This window comes from Phaseolus vulgaris, chromosome 3 (genome assembly GCF_051622355.1).
Source record: "Phaseolus vulgaris cultivar YP4 chromosome 3, ASM5162235v1, whole genome shotgun sequence".
NCBI classification, from domain to species: domain Eukaryota; kingdom Viridiplantae; phylum Streptophyta; class Magnoliopsida; order Fabales; family Fabaceae; genus Phaseolus; species Phaseolus vulgaris.
Window position 1 is genome coordinate 13,830,001 of NC_143500.1, and position 13,969 is coordinate 13,843,969.

The 13,969-nt window shown below is 44.5% G+C and overlaps 1 protein-coding gene across 2 annotated transcripts in view; it reads right to left on the reverse strand.

Moving 5' to 3' along the window:
* Positions 1-4,842, reverse strand: part of LOC137806656 (type I inositol polyphosphate 5-phosphatase 12-like) — a 5,748-nt gene extending 906 nt beyond the window's left edge. The window contains exons 1-8 of one of the 2 annotated variants that reach the window (XM_068606877.2): positions 2,767-4,842; positions 2,346-2,470; positions 2,113-2,197; positions 1,170-1,332; positions 1,027-1,067; positions 643-910; positions 443-566; positions 1-356 (exon numbers count right to left, since the gene is read on the reverse strand). The exon at positions 1-356 is cut by the window's left edge and continues 5 nt beyond it. In XM_068606877.2, the coding sequence (XP_068462978.2) occupies positions 1-356; positions 443-566; positions 643-910; positions 1,027-1,067; positions 1,170-1,332; positions 2,113-2,197; positions 2,346-2,470; positions 2,767-4,602 (2,998 nt within the window). In that variant the 5' untranslated portion in view covers positions 4,603-4,842. Of the gene's footprint in view, positions 357-442; positions 567-642; positions 911-1,026; positions 1,333-2,112; positions 2,198-2,345; positions 2,471-2,766 lie in introns of both variants that reach the window. The other variant, XM_090300802.1, reaches the window with a different exon arrangement.
* Between the last annotated feature and the right edge of the window lie 9,127 nt (positions 4,843-13,969).

Sequence of the window (13,969 nt, forward strand, 5' to 3'; positions counted from 1 at the left end):
GCCATCTAGGAAAGCCAAAGCCACCTCTTGGACTATATTCAGGTGCATGTCCATCATTCTTGACTATAGAGAGGCCTTGACAAGTAATTTTATATATAGCCTTATCTTTTGTACTTCTGTTAGTAATAAGCAAGAACGAAGTGTCCAGGTTCTGGAGGACTAAACTGTTGGGGCTGACAGTGACTTCTGGAACATAACATAAATCTTCAAGAATAGATCTTATTTTCTCATTTGATTTCATAACTATCCCAAACTCCTTTCTCCTTATTGATCTATCAACATGAGAAATTTTTACATTGAATTTACACCGGACAGGCTTGTGATCACTATCAGTCACATCCATGCAAGCATCATACCTGTCAAACGGTTTCAGTGATGACAAACTGTATCAACAGGAAAAACAGAAAAATAGAAAAGCAATGGTGGTGATCAAGTAACATACTGTAAAATTGATGACATAACAGGACAGTCTAAACTGCACTCATAAGTCGGAGCTGCCCGAGTATCACGGTATATTATTCTGTCACACCAGGCTGGAATTCGCTTTTTCTCTCCAGAATCATACCCTGAAAAATGAGTTATTGCATTATAGAAACTGTCACGTTCATTGAATTACTAATTTGGGATCAGTCATCTATTTACCTCCTAAACCGGGTTGATGTCTCTCAAATTTATATGTGGGAGGAAATTTGATAAGTGCCTCCCGCATTCCCTGGAAAACTTTTCCAGATTTCATCTCTGCCCTCAGCTGATCCTTTTCTCTAAGCCAATCAAAGCATCTTTGAGAAACAAAGTCCCTGGCTTCATCATAAGATATACCAAAAAGGCGATAGTTGAAATCACCAAAAAATACCACCATATCAGCTTCAGATAAATCAGGTTTTGGTTCCTCAGAGCTTCCACCAGTAGCCTACGACACACACAATGGAGGCCATGAACTGCTATGAATTTATGATGAAGATATTGACGGAAAGGCATGAAGATGATGGAGATAATCAAGATCTAAGGTGTAAACATGAGACTCACATTTGTACCGCGAAGCACATGAACAGCAGTAGAGACGCCAGCTGTAACAGAGAGGACCAATGGCAAGCCAGAAGAGTAAAGTAGCCAAAATAAATATGTGGAGAAGGCAAGAGAGCAAAGCAAGAACAGGTATGGTACCATACCAGCTGCAGTAAGTAGGTTGGACGATCGGGTGAACACCATATTTCGATAAATGTGATCAAAATCAGCATTCCGCCGATTAACTGCTTCCAAATGTGCAGCCAAGTGACAATTCACAAAGCACATTATCCTGTCATACACTCTGATTCTCAAACCCACTCCTCCCTGATTGATCAATATTTACCATGTAAAGTGTTCATTTCAGTGAAAAGAACAAAAAAGTCAACGCTCATAAGTGAAAATAGTTCATTGGCAGATTTTTTTTTTATTTCGTCCCAATCCATTGTTTGTACAAGCAACATAAATATGACTTTATGACTTGCTGGCAAAAAAATGAAGTTGAGCGCACTACAAAATGGTAAGTTATTGTTGCAAAAACAAATATTTAACCAGAACAGTAAAAAAGCATTCCATCTAGCATGGTGCAATAAACAGAGAAGGCAATCTATGCTGCCTGGTTGTTTCTTCTATGACCATTCTTTCATTCTGTATTTTCTCCTCTCACAGAGTTCTTTCTCCCAGTTAAAATTGTAACTAGAGCATATCTAGTTTCTTTTTTCGTTGTTTTGTTTTCTACGTTAATAAATAGTATGATTTCGTAATTATACATCACCCAAAACAACACCCCATTACAGCGGTCTAAAGTTTGAAATAATAAGCCCAATTTCCTAACCATGATCAGATATAGAGAAACCAGATTTCACTTAATTGGATGAAATTTCACAGCTGACCTTCAGACGAAATCAAGAAATAAATTAACTAAAGAGAAAGTTCTTGCTGATAAAAAAAAACAGAGAAAGTTCTTAATCACTTGAGGTTAACACCCTGAACTTCATTTTAACAAACTTATAAACTTTAACAGAAGGGTACTGCATTTAAATGACATAATTAAACCACCAAGTTTTATGAAATAATTATGAAGTAGTTAGGAGAATTGATACAAACCTTATTACCAATTGCGCGTCCAAAACCACACGGGACGGCCCCAGCATCAATGTCCCCAACATGTGTTCTGAGATTCTTTCTTACCCTAATTGAGAAATGTCAACTCATGATATAAGAATGGAAACAATTTTAAAGATAGAAATTCAAAAGTATATGACAAAAAGGAAACAGGAACAGGAATTTACTAGGCTAACTGGTTTAATCTGGAACACACTTTGATTACAATCACTCACCAAAGAGATACAAGCAAGCCAGCAAGCTGCCTAGAGCCCATGCGTTCGAAAGCTTTCCCTTCTTCTAAAGCCTTTCCTATTGTATCCAGCCACCACTGCCCCATTGCACTTCCTTCAAGACCTACCTACAATTGTGATATAGGCAGTGAATGCATGAACATAATATACGCATTACACAACATAAGTGGTTCTTGAAGATTTATATACATGCAATACTTGATTAGAAAATTTGCTATTGGTTACAGTTAGGATAGGGGCTGTGATATTATTGTGTACAAACTAACTCCATTTAATTCTATCGATGAGCACACTCATATATTTCTCATTATCATTCCATTTTAGAGTAAAGCAAAAGGTTCTATTTACGAAGAAAAATGCTATGGTTAGATAAAGGTGGCAAATGAATGAAATCTTATCCTACAGTTTCTTTTGCAGCAGACATTGCAAGAAAACCGGCACCCATCTCCACTTCTTGCAAACCAACGACAACAATGCCTACATCTGAAGCGATGGAACCCAGCCATGAGGAGAGTGAATCCTGAGAAGCTCTACCTTGACCGACATTCCATGTGCCAACCAAAATTCTGACATTGTGCCGCCGTGTATAAATAAGTTCCTTTGCGGCCAACTCGGATCTTATCATGTTGTCAACAGGACCTGGAGATGCAATAATCCAGCCCCGGAGGCCACCATGTGTAGCCAAGCTAAAAACATAATCACAGCCAACAGCCAATTTGATGACAGGACCATTATGAGCAACCCATGCTGCAATGAGATTGCCTTCCAGGTCCAGTACTTGGATAATACCACTCACATAGCCAACATATAAGCGTGTTCCAAAAGTGCAGAAGCATTGGATAGCGCAGGGATGGCGGTTAAAATCCTGCACACGGGTCCCAGTGCCATCCCATTGCACAAGTAAGCCATTGGTACATCCACTCCAAATCATTCCATCGCTTGTTTGCACAAGAGCTTCGGTTCTTTTGGTATCGTCCACAAATGCCCCAGCTCCCTTGGTTGCAACTCGACGAACGGCATCAGCAGCTCCCATTATGGCATTACGAGAGCGCTGTAGAAAGCTAGTCTGGGATTTTTCCTTTTTGGAGGTGGAAACAAACTTCACCTTCATCTCGTCTTCAATGGCTTGATCCTGCTGCTGGACGGATGACATGTCAACTCGATTTTCCACCTGACCTTCAATGTTGAATACTTTGAGAAGCTCCTTTGTACGGGCATCCCAAAGGGAGAAGGAGAGAGGGCCAGCGCACCAGATTCGACCTCTGACATGGTCACACAGCAAAGACTTGACATCTTGAGAAGATATGCTGCAAACACCGTTGACGGTGACTTGGCTTCGGAGGTCGATGAAGGACCTCTCGACAAGTAAGGCTGCCATGTGTCTTTCTTCGGGAGAGAGGGAGAGAGATTTTTCGACGGATTCCCATGGCCAGATCTTAAGATTACCACCTTCAGAACCTGACCATAGATCGCCATAGGAACTTAAGACAATAGAAAGAACAGGACCTCTGTGTGCCTGCCAAGAAAGACCTTCCTTGAAGGGTGTAACAAAGCGTTGATCCATTTTCCAGGATCTGATCTTGCCATCTTTATGGCCACTCCACACCAACCTATTCCCATTGTCAACAGCCAAACACAAGGTGGGAGAAGTGTCCGCTGATTCACAAAAGGGAGCAGCATCCTCGTCGCCCCTTCTGACCTTTCCGCCCAGACCGCTACCAGGTTCGTAAGAATTCTTAATCTCCCACACCCTCACCCCGCCCTCCTGACCAGCCCACATCTGTGTTTCCGTGCAAGCAATGTTCCTCAGGAATTTTCCCACCTGAGTCTCCCTCAAGGGATGAGGTCTTAACTCCAAGCATGGAGGTCTCCCTGGATGAACGGACGCTCTAAAAGGAGCCTTAAAGATCCCAGTACCTCCCCCAGCGCCTACGAATTCCTGCAATGGTTGATACTGTGTCGCCTCATTGTCATTATACTCTTCGTCACCACCAGCAGGGTTTGTAGAGGATGAACGGGAAAATATGTCGTCGTCGGAGTCGGAGTTATAAAACGAAGACTCAATGTTGGAGGATATACGGCTGTCGTCGAGACTGTGCTTTCGGACTCGCTGGTGTCGTTTGTGCGTGGAGGCGCCTCGCAGCTGTTGGCTGTAGGAATGGGCTTTCCGGTGAGGTGGAAGAGAGGTCAAGCCCGACAACTCCTTGTCACTGTCGTCGTCGTCGATTCGGTCATCCATGGCTCACTAAGTGGAACTTGTTGGTTCCAAGTTATGGAAGGAGGAAGATTGGTACGATGGGAAGAGAAGAGAGAGAGAAAGAAGATGAATAATGAGGGAAATGGTCTCAAGGGGTTGCCGAGAGAGAGGGAAGCACGTAAGATTTTTGACGACCGGGATGTAAGGCGCGGCATGCTGCAAGCTTACGGACACAAATCAATGTTTCCTTTCCTTTCTTAATGCAGAATGAATGAATGGAATCGTCCCACCCTCCTCAAAACCATTCTCACTGCATTATAATGGTCTAAGTCTTCTTCAATTCCAACACAAAAATATTTGTATTCTTATATAAATAAAAAAATACACTTCTCATTTTTTTTTTATCAACAAAGACTTCAATAAAATTCCTTTTGCATTAATAAATAATTAAAGAAATAAGTCAACCCGTTTGAGGAAATTGGGAAATAGAAAAAATAATCAGTAATATCATAAGCAAATGAACTTAGAATTTAGAATAGTTTCAAGAATTTAGATTTTTTTTTGTTAATTTTTATATTAACTTTCTCTAAATTCTAATAGTAAGTTATTTAGTCTATGATAGCATGTGTCTCAATAGTTACGTTTATTTAGATAGTCTAATGGCTTAATAGTTGCCTATATTTAGTTAGATTGCCTAGTCATGGTTATATTGTTAATTTGCGTATTAATAATTGTAAGTTTTGTTTAATTGTTTGTAGAATTAGTTAGAAGTTCTTTAAGTGTTTTTAGGTTACTTGCATTTGTCCTGTAATATTTTATACAAGAGTTTTGACCTCGTTATTAGAAAAAATATGTAATATTACACAATGCAAGACTACTTTATGATCTAAAGATTGGGAGAAAGGAGGTTGTGTTGAGTATTTTACAGTTTGCAGATGACACTGTGTTTTTTTGTGAGGACTCTTACACCAATGTGGTGACGCTGAAATTCATCCTCAGGGGGTATGAGCTAGCTTCAGGGCTGAAGATCAATTTTCATAAGTCAAAACTTACAGGTATCAATGTTCAAAGAAGTAATCTTGATTGCTACACAAAGACTTTGAACTGTAACCAGATGGGTATTTCGTTCAAATATTTGGGCCTTGAAGTGGGAGGTAATCCAAGAAAGAAGAAGTTTTGGGAGCCTGTGCTAAACAAACTTAAAACAAGGCTCAACATATGGAAAAGAAGATTCTTATCCATGGCAGGGAGAATATGCCTCATTAAATCCATTCTTACTTCTGTCCCGCTGTATTATCTGTCACTTTTCAGAGCACCGGTCATGGTTTGTAGAAGTATCACCAGAATTCAAAGGAGGTTTCTATGGGGGTGGGGGAAGGAGAAGGAGACGATATCATGGGTAAGCTGGAAAGTGGTATGTAAGTCAAGAGAGGAGGGTGGTCTAGGTTTGAGAGTTGTGCATAACTTCAATCTTGCTTTGCTGGCTAAATGGAGATGGCGTCTTCTTGCAGATGAGAAAGGAAGGTGGAAGGATCTGCTGGCCTCGAAGTATGGGTCGAGTTTAAATGTCTTGCATTCACCGGTGAAATTCCAATCTTTGTGGTGGAGAGATTTGTTCAAAGCCTGTGGGGAGGACGGAGGAGATGGGTGGTTCAGCAAAGAGATTGGGTGGAAATTAGGATGTGGGGACAAAGTAAAGTTTTGGGAAGACATATGGACCGGGAACTCTAGTCTCAAATCATTGTATCCAAGGCTTTTCTCTTTGTCTCTAGATCAGGGGCAAAAGGTGGAAGAGGCTGGTGTGTGGACTGATTCGGTTTGGCAATGGTGTTTAAGGTGGAGGTGATCCATATACGTTTGGGAATCTGAACTGGAGGCAGAGATGATGACCCACCTTTCGTCAATCAAGTTGAGTAGAGAACAAAAGGACATCCAAGTGTGGGGGAATGATGTAGGAAATGGGTTCTCTGTGAATTCTGCTTACGATTGCCTGAAAAAACAAGGAAGAGGCCCACACTCTGAGGTATTCAAATATCTTTGGAAGGCTAAAGCTTTCCCTAGTGTGGTGACCACAGCGTGGAGGATCCTGATGAATAGTGTACCAACAAGAGAATGTATGAGTAGGAGAGGGGTGGTGCTGAATAATGCCTTATGTGCTTTGTGCCAGAATAATGTTGAATCGTGCCAACATCTGTTCTTGGAGTGTAAACACGCGATGAGTGTTTGGATCATGTGCTTAAGATGGGTTGGCATTATATTTATTCAACATAATGATGTAAAGACCCACTTTGAGAATTTCCACCTGTTTCAGATTAGTAATAAACAAAATATGGTTTGGAAAGGGGTCTAGACAGCAGTTGTTTGGTGTATATGGGACCAAAGGAATACGGTGGTGTTCAAGCAAGGTGTTGTAGATGCGGAGGAGATTTTCCAAAAGGCTCAGATAAAATCTTGGTTATGGTTAAAGCACTAGTCAACCTCCTTTACTTACTCCTTAGTGGATTGGATTTTGAATCCAATCCCCTGCATAAAAAGCCTTAAGTAATTGGGGCTGGTAGTTATCATCTCAGTTGTGAAGGAGGGAGGAGGTGTAGCGGATGGATATGCTGTGATTAAGGTTTAATAGGGTGCAAGAAGGACGGTGGTATGGTGGTGTTGTTGTGGATTCGTCAGTGTAGAGTGCAAGTAGAATTAGAGCAATGCCCCTTAAGGTACAAAGGAACGGAGGGTGTGGTGGAGTAAGGTGGCTGCAGTATTTGTGGAGTTGCTGACGGACTGGAGAAGGGGATTTGGTCACCTTACCCTGTAGCTGATATGTCTTATGTAGTACGGGTTTGAAGTACCTCTGTGGGGCATATTATCCAGCCAAGAGGTTAGTACTTTGTGAATGTAGTGGTGATTAGAGGAATTGTGCTGCAGGTTTTATTCAGAAGGTGTATGACCTTATCAACCGTGGTTCAGTACTTGCTCTGCTGCGACAAAGAATGCTCATATAGGTAACGTAGAACACCCCTCCACATAGTATGCTTCTTGTTGTTCTGGTGTTGGGCATGTTGAATGATAGGAGGGGACGGAAGGGCTGTGTGATCTGCTCTAAGCTAGATGATCTTAAGTCTATGGGAACTGTTATTCAATAGAGGAACAGGAGAAGATTGTGGTATGAAATGGTTGGGGTTACCTTAGAGGTCAGTTTGGGCAGCATGTAGAAGTTGGTTATTGCCCACAAGGGGCATATGGCTAGTGGTGTAGGACTTGAAAGAGGAGAATTTGCATTCTGGATCTACTATTTCGGGTTTGCTGGGGTCTGCCGGGGCCTCTTGAAGGGACCCAAAGACGCTGTGGTGCCTAGGAATTGATACTGGTGGGGTGCTGGTTGACGATGCTAGGGGAATTGTGATGCAGGTTGCTACAATAGCTGGGATTTTCTGGCTTTGCTTCATAGGGAGGTGCATCACCTATGAAGATTTGGTCTTGGAGAAGAGTATCACTGGAAAATCCTGCAGCTGCCTAATCAAGAGTAGGAAACTATCCTTTTAGTTGAAGCAACGGAATGAACTACGGGTGGAAGAATTTGTCTATAGATGTTTGTTTTTGTTTTGTATTAGGAACAAATCTTATGTCTTCGGTTGAGCAAGTGAAAGCTTCTCTATGCTTTTATTTCTCTAGTTTGTAATTGTACAACTGAGATTTGTATAAGGGTTGGGACACCCCTTAAGTGTCCCATTTTATTCATTAATCCATTGCTGATAAAAAAAATTACACAATGCAAATACATGAGAAGCTAATTGAACTTTGTATCTTGTTTTTAGTGTTTTATGTTCATTTATCTATACTACGTGTGATTTATGATTAGCGTTACAATATTATATATATATATATAATAAATAAATGGGTGCAAACCTCATCTTAAAAGTTAATTTATAAAGTTGAGTTAGACTAAAATTCATTTTCTAATATGGTATCATATCTTATTGTTCCTGCCGGTTGACTCAAAACGCCTTTGTGCGTCTACGTCACGCTCACATCCAGAGTCCTTGCGTTCGCATATGCGATCCCCGTGATGAACACCTGAAACACAAAGACAATGGGCGCCCTAGCGGTCGTTTGCACTCTGATGCTCAAGTCAGTACTAGGGCTAGGAAACATAAAAAACTGTATACTCTTGCTCTTGTGTGTGTGTGTAACGGCACAAGAGGATTCTCCCCTGGCCAAGTTTGTTAACTTACTATTTATAGACTGAAAACTAGGGTTTCCTGTTTACCTGAAATGGGCCTTTCTGGTGGGTGGGCCCAACACTGTTGTTACCTTACTCTTAGGATAACCTAGCGCGTGGGTCCCTAACTGGAGTGCAACCTCTGACGGGATGACCACCTGGATGCCTCCTCATGCATCTAATCTCTGGGGTCACCCGCCTCTGAGAGTGCCCTAGCTGTTCACGTGCCATGCATGCAGCACGCCCCTAATCGTGGCCCTTGTTGGCCATATCCTTCTAGTGGCTTCTATACTTTGTGTCACGCCTGAATGCGTCGTCGACTCTACATACATGGGCACTCGTGATCTAGGCTTCTCCCTTACTGATAACTGGTGTGTGATTTGGGATCCACTTCTCGTGGCCCATCTTTACTGTTTGGATCTCCGATGCTCGACCTCTCCACACTATTTAGTGGCAAGTCGGTACATCCTGATGATCAATGTCTAACCACTCTCGACTCCTTGGCGCACGTGTTTTGCGAGGTATTGGCCCGCGCTGCTCGTGGGACCCGCTTACGTGGCACCAACATTACCAGTGGTTAGTCAACGTCCGGGGACTGGTCGGTACACAAGCCCCCCAACCTCGAGCTGTAACTCGTTCAGTGAAGAGGCTAAGTCCTTGCCCTGGGTGATCTACATGGCTCTGTGCGACAAGACGTAAATACGGTGCCAAAGTGACGTCTTTCCGGGCTTGTCTTTTCTGTGTACACATGTCTTGATCAATGGCTAGGGTTTAACGTCGCTTACGCTTCTTCGTTTGCTTTTAAACTTTGGAAAACGTGCGCATCTAATCGCCTGTTACGTCATTCTCCGAAACCTTTATCGTTTCGCCTTCTTCCCCAAGCATTCTCACACTCCCTCCGCGCGTTTCAGTTTTCATTCGCTATCCTCTGGAAGTATGAACACTGACTCTCCTTCACTCCTGTTTAATGGTTCTAGATAACTTCCTATTTGCTTAATCTTTGCATCGACCACTTTCTGTTTCTGGGTTTCCTTTTGATCAAGAACCACTAAACTCTAGGAGGCGTTGTTTCTTGTCATTGTAACGTTGTGTTTGCACCTTTCTTTCGCATATTCGTATGGTTTATCTCTGTGTGCAGGCATGGGTTTAACCGAGGAAAAATGGGCCAAGTTAACTGATATTCTCACTCGTCTTCATGGGGTTTCTAGAGACATGGGTACTTCTCTTCAGCATGCTCGTGCCCTCACCGCCACTACGTCTCCACCCGTTCCCTCCAATCTTGGGGTTTCGGTCCCTCTTCCCGCCGTTCAACCATTTCCCACTTCCCTTTCTTGTCGGGGTAAAGCCGTGGTGATTGAGTTAGACGAGGATTCTGCTGAGGGGCCAGTCTACAAAAAACCCAAACCTACTCTGGTGATGGTATCACACTCTTCTTCCTCCGGTCACTTCGCCTCGCCTCGTGGTCACTTGACCGGTGTTTCTCTGCTTCCTGGTCTCAGCGGGACTGGTGCCTCTACTCCTTCTGCCCCTGAACTGCCCCTTGTCCTTCAACATGTGATCAAGGGCTTTCAGCAAGGGGTGACGGTGGACCTGGATGAAGTTGCTGCCAGGGAGAAACTAGGTTTCGACTTCAGGGCGCTTCTTGCTCAGTTTAACGTCCTATTGTCCAGTGCTGAATCTAGGGACTCCTTGAAAGCTCGCTTGTTTGGTGCCCGCGAGACGACTCTGAGAGAAGAGTTGGTCCACTTCTTGAAGCTTCTCCACGCCAACCGCCAAGAGGTTACTACACTGGAGGCGAGAGTTTTATCCCTGCGGGTTCAGGTCTTTGAGTTGGAAGAGGTCGAGGAGGAGTCCAAAGCCAAGATTACGGGGCTTGAACGAAGGTCCACCAACCTTGAGGTGTAACTGGATCGGGTGAAAGCCGAGTTTTGTCAGCAAGCCAAAAGGTTTGAGGAAGTTGAGGTTGAACTGACTGGAGACGTCCTGGATGCTTACGACGAGGGTTTCAAGGTTGCTCTCGCTCAAGTTGCTTGTGTGCATCCAGAAGTGGACACTACACCCTTTTCCGCGTCGAACTTGGTTGATAATGGGAAGATTGTTCCCAGGGTCTTTCCTTGACTTGTATTGACGCACAAACTCTTTTATTTGCTTGCTACTTTTACTGTCTGAACTCATATCTGCTTTATGTCAAACTGCATTTTGATTCCCATAACTGTTTCTGTCGTGGTGTCTGGCACCAAGTCATTTCTTTGCATGTTTTGTTGCCTTTGTCATGTGGGGAGGCTTTTACTGTGAACTGGATCGTTCCACCTTGGTGTTATTCGCAAGGGAAACAAACTCTTAACTGTCCTTGACTTCGCTCAAAGGCGCGGAGGATTTACCTGGCGAATTATTTCGTTTGCCTCGGTACTTTCACTTACGAGGGGAGGTGTTCTCTCACGAACCTTCCTCTCTGCTCGTAAGGCTTCTAGCGCAAGGGAAATTAATTCTTAACTGACCTCCGCTTCGCTCGAAAGTGAGGAGGGTTTATCTCGTAACTATTCAACTGTCCTCAGCTTTGCTCGAGGGCGAGGAGGATTTATCTGATAACTATTACGTTTAACCTTAGCGCTCTCACTCAAGTGGGGAGGTGTTCTCTACGAACCTACCTCTCCGCCTACGAGGCTTCTAACGCGAGGAAAACAATTGCTTGACTAACCTCAGCTTCGCTCGAGGGCGAGGAGGGTTTAACTATTACATTTAACCTTAGCGCTCTCACTCGAGAGGGGAGGTGTTCTATGCGAACCTACCTCTCTGCCTACGAGGCTTCTAACGCGAGGAAAACGAGTTCTTAACTTACCTCAGCTTCGCTCAAAGGTGTGGAGGATTTAACTATTAACTGACCTCAGCTTCGCTTGAGGGCGAGGAGGATTTAACTATTAACTAACCTCAGCTTCACTCGAGGGCGAGGAGGATTTAACTGGCGAACTATTTCGTTCAACCTTGGCGCTTTCACTCAAGAGGGGAGGTGTTCTCTACGAACCTACCTCTCCGCTCACAAGACTTCTAACGCAAGAAAAACAAGCTCTTAACGGACCTCAGCTTCGCTCGAGGGTGAGGAGGATTTAACTATTAACTGACCTCAGCTTTGCTCGAGGGCGAGGAGGATTTAACTGGCGAACTATTTCGTTCAATCTTGGCGCTTTCACTCGAGAGGGGAGGTGTTCTCTACAAATCTACCTCTCCGCTCACAAGACTTCTAACGCAAGGAAAACAAGTTCTTAACTGAATTATACATAATCTCGAGAAAATATTTCAATCGTAATTATCTGGGGACCTCATTAAAAAACCCTGGTAAGGGAAAAAAAGTGTCCTCTATTACCATGTACAATATTCTCGCTTAACTGAAGTAAACTTGTAGTCGGCTACGTTCCTTCTGCTAGGAACCGAGCCCTGCTTCGATGCCTAAACATGCGCGCTTCATCCCCAAAGACCTTTGTTCTCCTGAGGGAATTGGTCCACACGGGGGAGAGTGGGTGCTTTGGTACCTGAGGTTTCTCCCTAGGCTCTTAGCATACTCTGCTTCCCTTGGGCATGAGACCTTGAAACTGAACCTGCCTTTGTTCGGGGACCGAACTGATCGCCTAGTCGATCATCACTAGTTACCCTAGTTCCGGACTCTACGGTCTTCTCAACCGGGGTTCGCGCCGTCTGGCCGGGGATGTTGCTTCGGTTGGAGATTCTCTCCAATCTCTCTATCCCCGGAGTTGCCAAACGGATCAGATTTGGTCCTGCAGGCGATTTCTGCTACAGCCTCGTCGGGTTTGGAGCGGCTGAACTTGGGTAGGGGGATTCTCTCAATGTACGATGGTCCATTAGTGACCATAGATACCCCTCTCCCTGCTTTGAGGCTATTCTCATAACATCGCTTGGCCTCCTTCTATCTGACTTGATGGTAATCACCTTTCCTGTCAGGTCTGGTAACTTCATCTTCATGTGCCTTGTCGATGGTACCGCTCCCAACCTATTCAGCGTTGGTCTACCCAACAACATATTATAAGCAGAGAATGCGTTGATGACAAGGTACCTGATGCTCTCCGTTCGTGACGCAATGCCATATATGAAGGTGGTCCTCAACTCCAAGTATCCCCGCACCTCTACCTGGTCTCCTACGAAACCGTAGAGACAGCCGTCATAGGACCTTAGCATGTCGGGAGATAGTTGCAGCTTGTTGAAAGTCGTTCAGAACATTACGTCTGCCGAGCTTCCCTGGTCTACTAGCACACGGTGAACCTTCCTTCCCGCGGTTACCACTAAGATCACCACTGGATCGTTGTCATGGGGGACAACGTCCTCTAGGTCGACCTTAGTAAAGATCAGGTCTACGTCGAAGGCGTTGTTGGTTCTCTGTGCTTCACTGAGAGGCGGTACAGCCTCCACCTGAGAACCCTCCTGCGATGGTGTGGACCTCACCATGTATGGGGACTTCGTGCCCTGAGCCACCCCCTGTTGCCGCCGCGTCCTCGGTCCCATTTTTTTCTTGCAGGTAATCTCTTAGGAGACCGTTCTTCACCAGCTCATCTAGCTGATGTCCTAGCACTAAGCAATTGCGTATGGGGTGGTCGTATGCTTGGTGGAACTCACACCATGCGTTCTTGTTGGGCCCGAGCTTCTTGTCGGTCTTAGGAGGTACCTTCAGTCTCTCTGCTATGTTTGGGATAGCGATGAGGTCTTTCAGCTCTACTATGAAGTCGTGCCTTGGTGGCACATTATCTCTCCCTCGCCCCCTCGCATTAGGCCTTTAATAGGGTTGCTGCTTCATGGGGGCCTTCATCTCTGTCGTCTCCTCGCGGACCCTTAGGGTTTGAGGGCAACCTGCTGCGTGTGGCCACGTGGGGACCACGCATGTGCGCTTTTCACTAAGTTCTTCCTCCGCCGTAATGTGGGCCACCGCGCGACGCTTTATCTCGGCGAAGGTCTTGGGGTGGTTCCGAATGAGTGACTCGCTGAAAGGTTCCAGCACGATGCCCTTCCTAAACGCGTGCACCATCATCTTCTCTTCTGTGAGGTTCAACCTCACCACTTGTGCTCCAAAGCGGTGGAGGAACTCCTTCAAAGACTGTCCTTGATACTGTTTTACATCAAAGAGGTCGTAGGAAACTGATGGGGGGGCTCGATTAGCGAGGTATTGTGCCCTGAACAACTTTGTTAAACATG